We start from the raw sequence: 18,978 nt of genomic DNA, 5'->3' as shown, positions 1-18,978 counted from the left end.
AAAAAACTAATAAAAGTCCTTAATACATATCCCTGTAGATTTCCTGTAGTAAAGGGTGTAAATGTGCATCAGATTCAGTCTTCTTAATTATCTGAACAAGTTGAGCATGCTCTGTGACAAGTTGTCGGAGGTCAGCCATTTTTTGGAGAAGTTTTGGGAAGAGGAAGATGTCATCAGGATGGTTGGTTTGCAAGTGAAGTTTCAGTACATGCACAATGCTCTCCTGCATTTTTTCAATGTGTCCTACATTTACAAGACCAGGACGATCTGTTCTCAAAACAAACAAAAGAATACATGTCATAATTTTATAATTATTGTTTAAAGTAGGCTACTTTATAGATCTATATTGTAGGCTACAGTGTACATTTACATTATACACTGAGGGCAATGAGGAGCAAATGAGCAAAATACAGGATCAAGACTGTTAACAGTTACACAGCATCTTCCATGAAACACACTAAAAGGGAAGATGACACCGTTAGTGGTAGAATTGAATCTTCAAGGAATATATAAGCTTTTCCATTAAAATTATTAATTCACGTAAATAAAATTCTAAAATTTACTACCTTAAAGAACAAATATGTAGTGCTTACCTCCACAGCAAATGATGGCAGCAACAAAAAGGGATATATCGCTATCATCCAATTCCAGTGCATTGAATTTCATTGCAAAATCAAATTTTGGCTCCATTATATCACAGAATGGCTTTCTCAGGCTTTTCAGGAACTCCCGGGTTATAAAACCGTTTCCATAGGCTACCAGCATCCCATCCTTGTTCATCACAGATGCTAACATTGCAAATATGGCTTCATAAACTCCGTATTTTAACAGTGTCACTTGATCATTCAAGTCAAGATTGGAGAAGCCAGGGATAGATTTGGCAAATTCAGTAAGTTCTGTGACAGTCTCTACAGATGTACACTGGCAGCAGTGGAAGATTCGAACTTCTGCTTCCTTGTTCTGAATTCCATTGGCTACCAATTTTGCCACCAGGGTCTTCTCTGCCATACACAAGGTATCCATATCATGTATAACAAATGGCTACAGAGAAAAAAAAAAAACCAAACCCTAATTCAGTTACAAAATAATGGTTATTAATCATTGGTTTCCTAAATAGGAATTTTGATAAATTTTAACTTTCATACTACCAGTCTTCAACTGTCAATAAACCATGAGTTCTTTTATATTTCTGCATAAAGACAAACCACGTATTACAGAACTACAAACTGCGGTATTTAAGAACAAGTCTGCTCTGCAAACAACAATGCAAATAGTAAAATACATATGACATCTCTTTAATCTAGTTTTATGCAGGAGTTATACTGAAGATCTAGAAGTACTGTGCTTAGTATGCATATATCCATCTCAGAGCAAATCCCAGAAGGTTCACAAAAGACTTGTATTACCTTCTCCAGAAGTCCAGGTTATTCTGCCTACACTCCTATCGATTCCTAAACTAACTACACTTGATGCACATCATGATGCTTTCCTGAAGTATCCTAGGGGGAATACAGACAGTCATTTAAATATAGGACAGCATATTTGCACAAGTATGTGAACCCTGTACTACTCTTGTGGTTTATTATCAGTTTTTCATAGACTATGTCCCAGCTGATCTTCCACAGAAATTCAGCTCATCTGTCTAGCTACAATTAGTGTAGATCATCTCTAAACCCAGAATCCCACTAGAATGTCAGACAACACAAAATTTCAGTCTTGACCATGGTCTTTTCCATGAGCCCCTTAGTTTAAAAAGGTACGTGCATTACAAGCTGATGAGCCGGTCTCTTAAAACATCATATTAAGAAAAAGCATTCAGACTTTCTTAAGAACAATCAGAACTCAAAAGTTTTTTGATACATATCTGAAGAGCAGTGATCAAAACAGAGGACAATCCACTGAAGAAAAAGAACAAAACCCAATGCTTCCCAGCGTACCAAAGTCATGGCAATTGAGTTTGAACATAAATCTAGTTCCACAAATACTAAGCAAAACACCTTCCCTGTGCTGTTTTGCTCTTTCAGAGTCAATGTCATGAGGAACACTTGGTGTTCTGTTAGAAACTCACAGAATTCACTTATTTCATTCAGAAAACTGTCAAACATGCTACTTTCCCACAGTTGTCCACTTTTTAAATATTTATGGCAACTACACATTGCATCTCACTTCAGTACTTAGAGTTATACAGAACAGAACTTTCTATGTGCCTGTGGATATGAGAGGGAAGTGGCAAAGCAATAAACCCACCACATTTCTAAACCCTTTAAAAGATGTAGACTGTCTTGCAAATGTTTTTGGAATTTATGATCATTTCACTATGCAGAAAATAGGTATGGCAAGGACTTAGGAGCTAAATTTAAAAATCACACCTTGTCATCACAAAAAATGCTAGTTCATTCTGAAATGAATTACAGTGGTGCCAAGAATTAGGATTCACTGAAATAAGCTGTTAATGAACTGTTCAGAAACAGGTGGATTACTAATTGCCAACACCAAACCCCTCTTTTTTTCTTTTATTTTTCTGTTAAGAAGTCAAAAGAAAATTAAAATGTCTGTTTTCCCAAGAGATGAGGAAGTGGCTTGAAAAGCCTCTCCTCTTCCCTGCATATTGGAGAATGAGGAAGCAGCCAGTTTATAACTTACTAGGTCTGATTCCTCATTAATTTTTACTTGTAAATTCACCAAGACACATGCAAGCCACTATTAGCTAGCCAATCAGATGACTCTAATTTGAGAGCCTTGGTCGCATAAATACAAACACAAAAATTAGGATGCAGTGATCTAGAATCCCTGCATGTACGATGCATATTGTAACTTATGATTCTGACATCTGGTAACAAACTTGAAAAGGACTTTATGCAGATACCTACTTGGTAAGGTGGCAAAGCATAGTATTTACTATAGGCTTATGTCAGCTTGCACCCCCCAAAAAGTTTAAGCCTTTGCTTAATTTTATGCATCTCTTTAACCCAGTGAAAAAGACGGGGATTATTCATATGTCTGTCTTTTAACGTAGAAGCCTGTATGCTTGGCTAGACTAGACTATAATATGCCAAATTCCAGAATTTAGAAAACAGTTTGCTTACAATTTTTGTAACACTCATCCGCACAGTTACATGGTTTTTATTACAGCATATGTGAAAGCTCTTCCCTGCAAATTTTTACTGAAATTAAAATTGTTGGTAAAATAAGATACTTATTTTCTAAATATAGTTAACATAAATCACAACAGAATTTAAAAAAAATATGCATAAAGTGAAACAACTCAGCCGGTACAATAGTTATATAAACTTATGTGCTACAAAACAAAAAGCAGTTGATAGCATTAGGTAGATCTCGGCTAAATTATCCTGAAAGAAAAATAACCTCTACAGCATACGTGTCTTCACAACCTTGCCTGCTTCTCCCTTTCAAAGTAACCATACAGTAAAGCCCAGGAAGGCTGGGAGAGGAAATGGCCAGAACTGTAAACAAAGAATTACAAACTCAAGTTTTCTTTCCCCTCCTGCCGTTAATATTGTTGTGATTAAAACAAAAGTCATACAGAGGTCCTGTACACCCTAAAAGATAACAGTATTTATCCTGGCATTTGTGGCAGAAAAACGTGTTTGTTTGGGTTTTTTTCAGTCATAATATAAAATTAATTTTGAACCATTTCCCCCACCCATACCAAGAGGTATTCACATTCAGATGTCACTTTTTTTTTTTTTATTAAGAACTAATTTGCTTTCCCCTGTGTGTCTACTATAATTTGAGGTTATGAGCTTCCATTTACAAGTTAATCACCTGATTTTCCTAAAGCATCCTATTATTCTGATAGCGGCTAAAAGCAACCGTATTTACTACAGGTATTGTTTTTGCATATTTCATGTCTCTATTAGCATGATATTTATTTTCTAAAAGATTTGTTTAAGAGTTTAACAAATTATTATAATCACCTTATGTACATGCCAGCTTTACTTTAAAGTTACAGCAAAAGTACTTACTGGATTGTTATTAGTTTTCCCTGCAAGGATGATTCGGGCTTTAACCTTGTTCATATTGAAGTTTTTCAGGTAAGCGTCATGAATTCTTTTGGCAAGTGATTTAAGATCAGCCATTTCTGAATCTTCTACATAATTTTCACCTGTTAGAATTTCTGCTTTCAACTTGGCCTTCTCAGACCTTGGCATTCGTCCAAAACGTATTGCTGATGGGAAGACATAATCGTAAAACAAATGTAAGTTATACAAAAACCTATGCCTTTTACCATTGCTGATTAGAGCAGTAAGACTTTCTGTCTAGAAAATCTGGAGCAGTATCTTTATTATGATAAATGAGTGAAAAAATCTCATCCTTTCCAACATAGTCAGTGACTAATTATCAAGACAGTATGCTAAACTGAATGTAATCAGATGTCTCAAAACACAAACTGGTATCTGCAATGAGTTAGAACGCGTGCCTTTTTCCTTCTACATTACCTAAGTAGTTGTACTTTCTTTTCTCTGTATTGTGTTCTACAACTCCCAGTGTGAAACTCAAAGTCCACCTTGGGAATTCTAAAAAAACCTGAGTAAACTCATGTCCAGAGCTTGTCAGAGAGCACACATGCCAGCTGGAAAGCTACCTGGGGAGTTACTCCACAGGGAACACTGCAACAGTCGGGCCCGAAACCCACTGCTGATTCTGAACCTGCTGTGGCATTCAGTTCTTTATGCATGTTCAGTTTAACATATCTGTACTGTCTAGTGAGAACAAAGCAGACCAGAGACCTGGATTTATGCTCAAGGGCTATAGTCAACAAAAATCTCCTCCTAAACCCAGCTTTTTATGCTTCTTTTTTCCCTTCAAGACTGGAGAGGATGAGAATAGAGTTTGAGTATCCAATCTAGTCATTAGGATATTCTTTTGAGAGGCAGGAGATGCAAGTTTGAAACATCACCGGATACGGAGGTCTCCCAGTTCTTGGGCAAGTGGTCTTGCCATTTAGCGATAAAATATGTCCACATCCTTCTTCAGTTTCAGTTTCAAACTAAAACAGCTCCATTTTAAAAGGGGCCTTACCCTCTGATGGTGTGCGAGGTTTTGAGATGGGTAATATAGCTGGTTACTCATCACATTTCAGCATCTAACCAGTGAGAGGACAGAACCTCACTGTTTAGACTGAGCATTTCAGAGCATGTGCAGAATTAGCCCTTTAATATGCCCAAGGAATTTTCCCATGACATAAGGAGATGTCTCATGACATAAGGAAGTGACTACAAGCATGACCTGAAATACCATTTTGGACTTCAAAGGAAGTCCAGCATGGAAGGCCTGTTTGGAATCTCGCCATGGGTCTACTAGAAAAGTGGAAGAATATCTGCTCTAAACTGAAACTTACGGTTTTAAGGTCATGGCTGTCAATCTAGTTCTAGCTCTTTTCCTGAGAAGTACTGATGGCAAGTTAGCAGTCATCTCCTTCGCCCACTGCCTCCCATGTATTTGCTGCAGTAAAACTGCTGCTACTCCCTTCAGCTGGAGCACAGGTGCCCACAGCGTTTTAGTAGGATGAAACAGCTTCAACTGAATGTTAATTCCTGCCAACCAGCACAGCTCCCTGTTCAACTCCTGCCCCTGAGATGTTACGTTGCTGGCACGCTCTTCCCAAGTCTGCTGCTTCAGGAAGGTTATCACCTGTCTTGCAGACACAATCAACCCTCTCCCAATGGGCCTTAGTCTCAGTCAAGGCTCACCACAAGTGAGCCAGGCTTCCCCAGAACCAGAAAGTCAGCTCTCCCAATGTTTCTTGCTAGGAATCTAGACTACAATGTCATAGGCAGCTTCCCCAACCATGTTCCCACCCCAGCTATCTTGACTGCATAGTTTCCTTAGGAAGTTCATCTCCTAACCCACAGCTTTGCACCTAGCCTGGCATTTTCACCTACTTTTCACCCAGTCCCAAATTGCACCTGCTCCCAAGTTCAGCCTTGACACTATCAGACCTACACAGGGAAAGCAAACTACTGTCATCTGGCCAACCAAAATGTGCTTTCTCATGGCTTGGCCTCTCCCTCTTTACCAAAGCTGCTTAGCAAGCTGCATACTGTGCATAAACCTGCCTTGTGGGTTGAAATTGGCCTGTAAGCCACAGGCTTACCAGCCTTATCTTAAATCATGAACACAAACAAGAACATAATTTTTAAACTGGATATCTAAACTCTCTGAATTTTTACCATTCCATTTAACAAGCAACCTACCAGTTTCCTGTTCCACAGTCAGTACAGATCTTCGCCCTCCCCCCACACTCCCTAAACCATCTGCCCAAGAGCTGTTGCACTGTAACCTGAAAAATAATGAAGTCTGGTTTCCTACAGATTTCTATCCTACGTCATTCCTTCCCACAATGAGCTAGTTGTTCTCCTCCTACTCCTCTACAATGCCCTTGATCAGAATTCTTCCCATATTGAAATGTTTCAATGGGAATAATGGTGCCAAAGTTCTGGGTGAAAAAAGCAACTAAATGAACATTCATACGGACAAACAGACATCCAGCACAACTGTGTAAAGTTCATAACAGTACATTTGGCAGCCGTGTATCAATTACATTAACTACTCATTAGTGAAACTGATATCCCCTGCCATGATCTATACTGTAAAAATCTGAGGTTCAACCCATATACGTGAGTAAAAATGCTATCCAAGTGCCTGCTTGCAGAAGCAGACTCTTGGTAGGAACAAACAAATTATTGCGGGCACTCTTACCTACCATTATGTGACATTCCAACTGAAAGGCACTTTTGAAAACGACAGTATTGGCACTTATTACGATTTTTTTTCTGAATTTTGCAGTTGCGATCACATTTATCATAGATGAGTTTTAAACGAATTGTTCTTCTAAAAAAACCCTATAAAAGTTTGAGAAAACAATATGCAATGTTAAAGAATGTTGACTACTGAACTTCAATCATACAGGTAAATTTTTTTTCTTTTATCGTTTATTGATGTCACTAGCAATGCAATACACAAAGTATAAGCTGTCGAAAGGTAAGAATCTGTGCAGTGAAGTGGTGTGTATGAAAGCAGAATGGAAAACACAAAAGGAAGGAGTAGCTCTCAGCCCTCTTTCTTGAGAGAGAACCAAGATCCCAGAGTACCCGAGCAGATTTGCTCTTAAGGATTAAGCAAAACAGTCACACATTGCTTTTGTACACATTCTCTCAGTGTCCTCTGTCAGAAATAACCTCCATCTTTCATATGTGCAAGTTGCACAAACACACAGATTTAACACATCTTTTCTTCATCCAGCAAATGTGAGGGGTATGACAACACAGCACAGTGTATAGCAAAAGCCAAGGACACAACAATGAGCATTACAGAAATGCCTATAACTCAACAGATCTTACCGTGATGTCTTGATACTGCAATGTAAGGTTAGTCTCATACTACAAAATCATAGGGTTAGCAAATTTAGAGACATTGCGCCATTTTGCTTCACATGACGTAACATGTCATTCAGACCATGGGACACAACTGACTGTGAACAGGCTCCCCATCTCCAATAGGTATTCTAGCATTATTCCATAAGATTTATATTGGAATTATCATATTCTGACATTGTGCATGGAAGAAAAATGTACACATATACAATTATTTCTCTCACCTTACGTTATAATTTAGAAAAAAATGGAAAACTAAAACAGTAGAAGGAAAAAGAAAAGAATCTTCTAATTCATGGGCCATATCATCCCAAAAATTATACGTTAATGGTAACGTTAATTTTCCCCAGAGATGTGCACTGGCCCCAAAAACTACAAGAGATACAATACTAAGTGATTCAGGCAGAATGTGGTGGAGATGAAAAATTCAGGATTTGTTACTGTTATAACGGAAACGTGGCAAACTGGCATGCTTCTCACAGCCATACTCCCAACACAAATAAAACACTAGTGGAGCAAGTAGGCTTTGATTTTTGGTCACAGTTTAGTGTTTTAAGTTGTTTTAGTGTTTAACTAACTACATCCAGCAAAGCAGCATTAAAATTATAATTGTAAATTGCCCCTGCTTGATGAAGGTCTGGTATTGAGTTATGGTATCCAGTTATGGTATCTGAACAATTTATTTCAGAAAAAAGATCACAGATATGTTTATTATTTAAATAATTGTAATGGCTAGAATTGTATTAATTAAACGTTTATGTAACAAATGTTTATCTTCATATAACCCTGTAAATAAAGCAACATGATTTAGGTTCTTAAAAAGAAAATTATGACTGTACCTTACAACCTTCACAAGCATGTACTCCGTAATGGTAGCCTGAGGCTTTATCCCCACAAATTCTACATTCAATGTTTAATGCTCCACTGGGTGATTCATCTATGCTACCTGGAGCTGTGGCAAAATTAATGGATGAAGGACTGGATGCTGGTGAAAGGCTGTCTAAAAGAAAAAGGAACACTTCATAAATACTATACTATCAAGACTGATACCATTTCTATACTAAAACCATACAAAAAATCAGCTTATTCTAAAAAATAATCATGAGTTAATAATCATTAATTTGGCCATAAGTGTTTGAAAAATAATTAATCTTTATATTAACAGTGCAAACACACACAAAATACAGGGTGTACCTTGCCAATTTTGATGAAACATACAATGTCAACAAACAAAAAGCCTTACTGAAGTAACTCTGATAACAAGAACTAGAAGGGTGATAATGGTTCTTGAGGATTCAATAAACATGCACCACACAAAATAAAGAAAACCAAGCTTTTTTCATTTTCCTGCATTCCATTTTTTTACTTTGAATTTTTCAAATGTTTTTCAGTTTGATATCAGTTTGATATGAACATGAAAATTTTTTAATCCCACAACTTAAAATAAGTAACTAAAACCACCTGAATTAATACTTCATTTAAATCAAGGAAATTTTCATAACCATAAAAATGCACATATACCATCTTCACAAATAACAGAAATTTGAAACTGAAAAGCAGTATTCAACATGTATCTACTGCTCAAGACAAACAGTACAAAATACAAAAAGAACCCACAGTGAAATAGAACCCCCCATGACTTCAAGTTTGTATCACAATATCTGTTCAACCTGTCAGTCACTCTTTCCAGAAAGGTTATTAATGCCTCATCTTGCCATTACATCTTCCATCTCTTGTGCTGTAGCATTGAGCATCAGATCTACTGCTGTGGTGTGACAAGGGACATATTCCTAGCTCATGCTGAGCTACACTTAAGATACACTTAAGGTCTCCCTGACTTTCGAAGAGCTACTCATACTTTTAAATTATGATCTAAACTGAGGCCTAAAAAGCAGTTAGAGAAACTGCTTTTCTCTTTCTCTTTCTCAAGAGATTTTCTCAAAGTGAAAGCATGCTCCTGCACATCAGTAAAAAGGTTGAACAGTTATTAGAAAGGAAGCAGATGTCTGCCTCTAAGATAATCTAGTAATAGAAACCTTGCTCAGATATTTTACATTTTGACTATAATGGGAAAAGCATTTCTGAATTGTTGTATAATGAAATAAACTCCAGACATTTTACTACTAGATGAACATGCTACAAAACTAACACATTCCAACCTTCATTATTTCAATTAGTATTTCCACTTTGTTTGAGGAAAATATTTTCTGAGACCAGAATTTCTTTTGTCTTCCATCTTGCAGCTTGCACTACAAGACTTTAGCAAATTAATGGGTGTGTTATTTTAACAGAAAGATTAAGAAACACTCATGAATGTAGGTCAGCAAGTATTATGTTGGAAAAAAAACTTGGCATAGAACTCAGAGTCTGCATTGCCAGCACTGCCAAGCCCACAGGCATCAAAGTCATCAAGAACAGCCTAAAACCCAGGATTTTTTTAAAGTGTGATTTTCATTTCTTTTTACTTGCCTAATGGAATTTGAGCCTTGAAAGTTTACATTTTCCATCTTTTCTAACAGCAAAACTAGAATGTTTTGCCATGAACACTGAATACTCAAATTAGGAGGTGACACTAGAAGCTGATCTAAATTATTGTAGGACTTGTACACACATACACACAAATAATTAAAAAAACCTCATGTCTCAGAAGGACTACGCTATAAACCCAGCACATAATAACTTTTCCTGTAGAAAAAGGCACCTCTCTAATGTGAAGGTCTGCAACCAAAAGGCACCCAAATCATATTTCTACAAACATTCCTTTGGGCAATAGTGCCAACAGGCAGCTCTCCCTTCTGCCTTCAACATTCACACTATTCATTTCAACCACTTCAGCACAGAGGCACACCTCAGTTGTATTAGTGCCATTTTTGTAAGGTAAAATAGTGATCACAGCCTGGGAATTGATTTAAAGTAAGAAACCCCCAAAACAAAACCAACCAGAAAGTTAATAATAAACTGCTTAAAATGGCTCTACTGCTAAAAGATTTGTAAAACCACAGTTTCAAAAGGAATACCTTACTGACATTATTGCAGTGTCCCATACCACTTCAAAGATTTCCATTTTGGTCTCTTAAAGCCTTTCACAAAGATCTTTTGACTAAAGACTATGTAATGTATCAGCACTCTGAGACTGTTACTTTAACCAAGGTAGAAGTCATTAGCTGAAAAATGCTACTCTTGAGAAGGGGAAGAAAACAGCATCTTCAAAACATTAGTACACTAAAATATACCGGAATTCTAGGTGAGCTTTTAGGGGTTAGATTATAAATTTTTGGCAAACATTTCACAATACTTTTCAAATATATGTGATTTGAAGAAACTTTAAAAAATGGGGAATTCTTTTAGTGCAATATTGTGACTTTCTATATGACTACAATACACAGTAACTTCTTTGCTACTAATAGTGATTTTTAAAAGTAATTTTGAAAAAGGTGTTGATACTAATGTTAATTTAAAACAGCAACTTTATGTTACAGTCATTTTTTTCAGTGACATTTGTCTAATAAATTAACTTTAGCCTTAAATATTTTAAGACCATGCTATAATCAGCTTATATATTCCTAGTGTCATAGTCATAAACAACAATTATTGCATTCAAAAAGTCTTTACCTTCTATCACTATGTATTTGTAAAAGAAAGTTTTATGGTAAACCAAAACTCTCTTACCTGTTATAACTGATCCATCAGATCCTGGACCATTTCCCAGTGACTGGAACTCTGTTAAACTTAAAGCTCCAGAGCTATCATCACCTAGAGACTGAGAGAGGTCTTGAATGTTCTCCATATCTTGTAGGAACTCTCCAGATAAAGGGCTGCCTATGTCATCCTCCTCCAAGGGAGTAAGGGGATAGAGCTGGTTTTCAGTGTCCACCATTTTGATCAAGCAGAGCAGTCACTTAAACTTCTTTACACTGGTCAAAGAATAATTAAAAAAAGCCTGTACTTACAATATCAGAATTTTTTTTTTAATATTTGAATCAGTTACAGCACACTGAATACATGAATTCTAATCCAATAGTGAAATACTATACAACATTCTGTTGCTCCAGAAGTTTTATGCAACATGAATCATCAACAGGAAAGGGAAACAAAAGTCCCCCAGATACTTCAATATGAATTAGAGTTATGACAAGATCAATCTGTAGATTTTTTTTTTCCTCTCCTTTGCTGATAAAAGTTACATATTGTGTTTCTGTAGCAGGCATTATGCACTTCACACCAAAATTTATAGAAAAATAACAAATATCAATATGCATATATATTATGTTTAAACAGTCTTTTCTCACCTTATCTAACAGGTTTAGACATGTTGTTTTGGTCCTCTGTTTTCACCTCTTTTAAATTTGTTTGATAAGTCTTATGACACTGCAGAGAACAAAATAGTGTCTTGTACTAAAGTCTTTGTAGAAGTGGGCCAAACTAATACTTTTTGACCTACTTCAGTCAAAGAACACCTTCAGTAAGAGTGCTCCAGCACATACAATCCAATATATCTGTAATTCCTGGAGTTAGCTTTATTTCCTACAGTGAAATAAGTTTTTAAAGTTGCCTTCAAAACTAGCCACTAGTGTCATCAACTTTGATTAACAGCACAGATTCCTAAGAAAATGTCACAAATTTTAATTCTTCTTCTATTCACTTGTCAGGTAAGGAATTAGTAAATCTGCTGCAGAATGTTACTGCTGGTGCATAGATATACTTCTGCTGAAAGAAACTCATCTTTTACACCAAGTAACTTGCATTATACTCAGTATGTGTACAAAGACATACTGCTGCAGTCTCGTCCATGCTATGAATACGCACGGGCAGTTAGAAAAGCTCTGATTGTTACTGTGGTTACTGCTCAACACTGGCCTTCGCAAAGAACATGTGTTCACTGCAGTTTATTGTGAAGCTTGAAACTGCCAATAACTGGCTATAGGGGGATATACAATTGCTGATTTTACAATAAAAGTGCTATGTTATGATAAAAAAAACCCCAAACTTCCTTGATGTTATTTAAAGTTTCAAATATCAACTAGTTTGATTCCTATGACACTAGACACTAAATATTTTATATTAAGAAATCAATCCTTTTCTTCGATAATCTGTGACAGATTCACCCTACGAAAATCAGGCATTTATTCTGGAGAAAAAACTTAATTTTTTTGGCTATGTAATTGACCAAAAGAGTACAGTTAAAAGTAATACAAAGTGCTGACTACTGCTTTACATACTAATGACAAAAGACAGCCATCACTTGTATTCAGTTATATATAAAAAAAAACTTCAAAATGTTTTGAAGCAAGATATCTACAATCAAGCCTTTTATCCCCAGGCTGATGGCAACAGTCTGCCTTCAATTATATTTGCATAACTTTACAAGGTATTACACAGATGTAACCGAGGGCAGAATGACCTACTCTAAAGATGACTAAAGGTTATGCCTGTAACAACCTGCAATGCACACACAGTTTTTAAATGATTTATTTTTCAGGTGCACTTATCAGTGTATACTCCTTTTTCTTTCTGCTATTTCATGAAAAACCACTGGTGCATATATAGGACTCCTATAGTGTTTTCCAATGTGTCCATTACATGACTGTAAGGCAAAGCAAACAATTTAAAAAAAAAAAAAAAAAAATCTGTATTACATGACGCTTTCTATTCTACAATTTGCAGCCTTCCAGCTAATCAATGTTATTTAAAGTATATGCATTAGACTTGGCAAAACTTCCCTTTGATTTTCAGAGTACCCAATTTTTTTTAATTGTGATAGCAAATGGCTGTGGTGGTACATCCTATGTACCCGTTGTTCATTTTTAGCCAAGTGAATAGACATAAAAATGTTAACCCCTCAGGTACAAGGGGAGATTGAAATTGTAGTGTAATCATAAACTCTGATGATTAGAACAAAACAGTAAGTTTTATATATCCTTGGGCAATTTATTAGAGCTCTCTGCACCATTGTACCTGTTTTTGAAAGAAGCTATATTGAGGCTCAAGAAAGAGTTTACTTAAACAGTGTCTAGTTAGATTATCTTTCCTGCAATTCATGAAAATAATACTGTTATAGTATTTAGCTTGTGGCACATTTTTTTCCAACCCAAATACCATTGTAGAGCAAAGATACAGATTTATTTTTTTTTTCCCCAGTGTAATAGCTTAACACATAGCTGGAAGGACAGAACTAAAGGAGTAGCAGACAAACACATAGCAAAATCCAGAGCTTCCACTCATTTTACTCAGTTCACACACTGAAATGGAGTTTATATGAAAGTAAACCCTGAAGATTTCAGGATCTGTCCAGCATAACTGAGATAACAAAGTTTTCAGAAGGTTCATTGTATTTTGACTATTAAAATTAAGCCAAATACAATAGACAGTTCTGAAGGCGGAAGACTGAGAGGAATCACAAATTATAACAATCAGATCTCTAAATAACTGATTTTATAAACCAAACGAGATAGAATTCCACTCTCCCTTGAGTAGGAGAAACCCCAGATGCTGTCACTATTACTAACTTGCCATCTCATACTACAAAGACCCTTAGTAAAGATCTATTTGCCCAATTTCTTTGAAACAGGATAGTATTATCTAGAAAAGGAAAATATGTTCTATATCACATGGTGTAGCAAATAAGAATATCTTGGAGACTAAGAATGGGAATTTATCCACAATTTCAAACACCAGTTACAGACAACAGATTACGTTACTGTTGATTTTTCTTGGACATGTCACATCGCTACTCTATCGCTATGCACAGCTTGGCTGTATTTAAAAATAACAGTCAAATTAAGATTTCCAATTTGATATATTAAATACTCATTAGGACATTGTGCCAGATTGTCAGCACTGTAATAGAACATTTATAAGCAATGCAAGAGTTTTTATGCACATCTCAACTTCTTTCTGAAGGGATCAGTTGAAAGGCTGGTGCAGGTTTTATTTTAAGAGCATCCAAGCAATACTGATTGTGATGCCTAGTTACTTTACAATGTAATGGAACATTATATTGGAAAGCTGAAACAGAATAACCTCTTTCACATAGAGGAGTGAAGTGTAATTGCTATCAGTTAGAGTCTCTGCAGAATTGCCATAATCTGAAACTACTTAGGAAAATAAATTTCCATTGTCACTTGGTTTTAAAGCTCAACAGTTATCCTGTCTGCAAGAACCACCTTTGTTTCTCTTATAAATCCTACCAGCTTGTAACCTGACAAAGTATTAAGAAATATCTACATTTGACACTCATAAGCCTGTCAGAAGACATAAAATAGAAATTAAAATGATTGTAACATACACGACCATAGTTACTGAAGAAAAAAAAAAATCAGAAATTATATGAATGAGGACTCTAAATAAAAGGCTACTTAAAAATAAAATAATTAGCCTAATGCTTTAGGAATGTATGATCCTACGGCACAAATTTGACAAAGATTTTATTGCTAAACCATCTGCATTTATTCAGAGTAACGCTTCCAATCTCATGAAGACTCAAGATGCAGAGTAATTTTGCAGATGCAGAGTGCATTTACAAAACATTACTTTCACAAAGTAAGAAAAAAAATCAACTGCAAACATTTCTGGTTAACATCATCTGCTATTCTCTGCCAATACTTTCAATCTTTAATATCTTTGTACAGTTCCTCTGTTGAGGCAGCATGAACCAGCTCAGTAACACCTGGAACTAACTGCTGTTTGCTGTTACTTATCTAAGAGTCCAAAACATTACATTATGCACCTGATATCCCTGATATAACTGGAAGATAATATACTCCAGTTGAGAAATGAGAAATCAATTTTATGTATTTTATTTGTGAAAACGAAGTTAAATTGCTATCCCTGTGATAGGGCTATTTTGCAGTGAGGGAAAAGAGTAAAGAAACCTTGATGCAAGTTGTTCTTGTAATGACAGCTGAGAATAGTAACAACTGTTCTCCCGCAATCCAGAGGAGACTACCAAATTTCTCTCCCTAAGGAGCCACCAACAATAAAGGAAGAAAGGAAAGGCAGAGCATATGATCAGCCTTGCTCACTGGAGAGTGTGCTCTTCATGAAGTTCTCCCAGGCTAAAACAGTTGTTCACGGCACAGAAACATTATATTCCTCTGCAGATATTTAGCAAGAGTACTCTGCCACAGGATAACTGGGGAGGTTCCAGGTGGCACCAGGCTCCTTGTACCCAACGTTACTTCAAGTTCCCTACTGAATCACGTACATGTCTCCAAGTATGACTTCTTCGTCCAGCACAAGTATTTTTAAAAGATTAAGTGAACACTGAAGTCTACCTTGAAACAAAACAGGCATTATTTGACAGGAAAACAAAGGAAAGGCTCGAAAGCTGAACTCTGAACATGGCAACAGTTCTTTCACCAGTGAGCCCAGTATTGCCCAAATTGCACCACACTTTTCCACATTTACAGTAAATATTTAAAATTCAGCAGTCTTTTTAGCTGAATTAATATAAGAACAACCTAACAGCTAGTGAAACATAAATGAAGTGCTTATTGTTTTAACTATTAAATTACACACCTTTTTGTACTTTCAAACACTACTAGTAAATTACAGCTGCTTAATTATGGCTCTTGTCAATGATTAACTAGCTACCTTAGCAAGCACAGGCATTACATAACCATTTCTGAAGGCTGTCAAAATATACTAATGTTTTCATTACTGAAAAAGTTATAATTATTTTTCTTTCATAAGCACAGAAAACCTTTAAGAAAATGCCTAGTATTCATGCAATAAACCATTTGCCTTCTGTCTTCTCTGTATTTTGTGTATATTTACACATGTATGCTTTCATTGGCAGGTTTCACTTAATATGCATTGATCCTTTTTTTTATGAAAATAAAGCTTCTAAAATAAAAAGGGGAATGAGTATGAAGTTCCTTTAAGTAGTATTCACACAGAGTATTTTGCTTTACAAAAAAAGCTGTACATGTTGCAACAGTAGATGTGGTAGCTGCAGCATGATAATTCCACTCAAGCATTCGTATAAGTCAACATTTCTTCTTACTCTTAAGACTTTAGAAAAATTTTGTGCCACAAAGACATTGGCAGAGGTTTTTCTCAGTTTCCTATACAATATTTTAGTCTCCATACCCCCTTTCCTACACCCACATGCAAACACACACAAAATAAGCTAAAAACAAGGGAGTATGACATAAAAAAAATAAGAACACAATTTCATGAAATTCTGGTTTTAAGGATAAACAGGTTTTACTGGTGTGCTCTCACAGCCTGTTGTCTCTGAAGTATGTCTATTTTCAGAAGTCCTCCTCCTTTCCCACCACCACACTGCAAATACCCAATGAGTAACTTACCTATAAACTTGAAACAGGCCTTAAAGAAATCACAGTCAGATTATCAAAGAAAAATACCTAATCATGCAGCGATCGGTTATTTGCTTCATTTTTGAAAAGGGACGGTGGGAGACTAAACTCCTGGCCCCTCCACATTTAATAGTTGCCACACTAGGGATAATCCCTGTAAGGAAACAGGTCTCTGAGATGAAAGGTCTCTGAGAAGCAGTAACAAAGTCTGAATTTACTGCATAAACAGATTGATCGTGTAAAGGGCTTGCTTGCAAATATCAAGGTTAAAGTTGAAACAATCATTACCTCTAGGTCACTTTGAGAACATTGTGGCTGAACACAGCACATTTAAAACTGGTGGCTGCAGTAGATAATTTTAGAGAACTTAGGTGAATAGGAAGAGCCTGAAATATGTAAGCCACAGGATATTTCCAATATCCTGACTCAACACATAAAAAACCAACTGAAAATAAACTTTGGCACCTATAAATATGAAGCCCAGTCTCCTATCTGGGAAAGGATGCATGTTTTCTTCTCTATCCTGTGACATTTCATTCAGTTTTCATACTTTGTAACCTTACATACTAGTAATATTTTATAATTACAAAGTATTAAGAACCTAAGACAATTTACTATGCACGAGATGAAAAATTTTCATGAGCCACTTCTTCATCCAGACTGCCAGTTGCACCCCCCCAAAAAACCCATAAAACTTTTTATTTTTTTCCTCTACACAGTTGTACTCCAAGATATCATATATAACTTGTAAGCATCCTTGCCTTTAAAACAAATCAGAATTCATGTACCCCAATTTTGAAAAATGATGCTAAAATTGCAAAGTTAAGCTTTTAGAAGTTACATAATGAAAAATTCTATGCAACCTTGATTATTCTACCTTATTTTTTTATGCACTAAGGTAGAATGTACATATATACTGCACAATGTTCTTTCCCCAAACCACTGCCCTTATAATTGGGCAGTGAATTAATCAGAAGTGGAATTACCCAGCTTGTAAGGCAACCTGGTCTATATTAGTCTGCAGCAGGAAAAAATTTATTGGTTGATCAAAAAGGAAGAACTTTCTTTGCCTAAGAAAAAAAAAGGGAGAAAAGACAATCCTCTTTCTCTGATCCGTAAGTATTTGCAGAACTGGAGGAACACTAGAGAGTTTCTTGAAAGAAGAATACAGGCCACAGAGGCAAGTCGACTGGCTTCAGAAAGTGGGGACCATGATGAGTTTTACTTTCCTCTCCTGAACACGTTTCTCTAATTGCATCAGCAGTTGCAGAGATAATACACTTCTAATCTCACATGGGAAGAGTTGATAAACCTTTGAAACACTGCAAATATTTTGCTGATTGATATTAAAAGTGGTAAAAACAATATGGGAATATTTTTTTGGCTTTATATTACTCAGACAAACCCAAGCAGAACTTACAGGGCCAGGCTGCAGCATTTCTTTGGTCCCAGGATTTTCTGTCCAATTGGATTTTAAAAGGCATGAGCCAAAAAGAGAGGAAAGGCAAGATTTCCTTATTGAAAATTAACAATTTTTATCAACTTTTCCATACAAGTAATTAGCCAACACCATAAGCAAGTACTTTTAAAGACAGGACTAAACCAGATGAATTAACAATCTGTACAAGTAAGTCAGCAATACGAAGATGCACACAAGAGCAGTACTGATTAATGACAGGTCAGGTGTGAACAGTACCACATGAGCAACTGACTTTGTATGTTACACTAAGCAGAAGTATTCTTCAGCTAGATGTACTCTGTCAGACTGTCAGGAGCACATACGATTCTTCTATGTTGTACCACCAGCTCCTATTAGCCCACCACGGGTCGAAGAAAATGTAATGGTAAGGCCCGTGTGGCTTATTTAGGCAAAGTGTTGAAATTTTAAAATTAAGTTTATTTTGTGGCATATTCAGAACAGATGTTTTCCAGCTATATAGAAAGATACAATGATGTTGCCGGAAACTCTGGTATTTGGCATGCAGGTTCCCACTATTTTAGCAAAAATCTCAGTTCTTAGGATGTCACTGTTTTGTTAGTTTTTCAGTTATTTTTACTTTGAAAAAATATGGAATGACTTAATAAAATTATAAAAATGTAATTTACAAGTCAGCACTAAAAATCCACACTCTTCCTGGTACAAACCACTTTTAAAAGTAAGAAGATACATAAGGCAATACTAACATAAGCAACACCTGTTATGTGTCAATAAGAGTATTACCAACAGTAAAACATAAGGATACAAATTCTGTAGAGAAAAC

At 36.0% G+C, this 18,978-nt stretch overlaps 1 protein-coding gene across 3 annotated transcripts; it reads right to left on the bottom strand.

The window, feature by feature from the left end:
- Window positions 1-11,274, bottom strand: PPARA (peroxisome proliferator activated receptor alpha). 3 transcript variants are annotated; one of them, XM_009484690.2, is made up of 6 exons: window positions 11,067-11,274; window positions 8,237-8,397; window positions 6,728-6,866; window positions 3,987-4,189; window positions 594-1,041; window positions 1-267 (listed from the first exon to the last, which is right to left on the bottom strand). In XM_009484690.2, the coding sequence occupies exons 1-6, from the start codon at window positions 11,272-11,274 to the stop codon at window positions 20-22; spliced, it is 1,407 nt and encodes a 468-aa protein (XP_009482965.1). In that variant the 3' UTR covers window positions 1-19. The 3 variants fall into 3 exon arrangements, with proteins under 3 accessions (XP_009482965.1, XP_075563707.1, XP_075563698.1); XM_075707592.1 differs by lacking the exons at window positions 594-1,041; window positions 3,987-4,189; XM_075707583.1 differs by lacking the exons at window positions 3,987-4,189; window positions 8,237-8,397; window positions 11,067-11,274 and having other exon boundaries at window positions 6,728-6,829.
- Between the last annotated feature and the right edge of the window lie 7,704 nt (window positions 11,275-18,978).

Source organism: Pelecanus crispus, chromosome 1 (genome assembly GCF_030463565.1).
Source record: "Pelecanus crispus isolate bPelCri1 chromosome 1, bPelCri1.pri, whole genome shotgun sequence".
Lineage (NCBI taxonomy): Eukaryota > Metazoa > Chordata > Aves > Pelecaniformes > Pelecanidae > Pelecanus > Pelecanus crispus.
The sequence above is the reverse complement of the archived record's forward strand: the minus strand, read 5'-3'. Positions and strand labels throughout refer to the sequence as shown.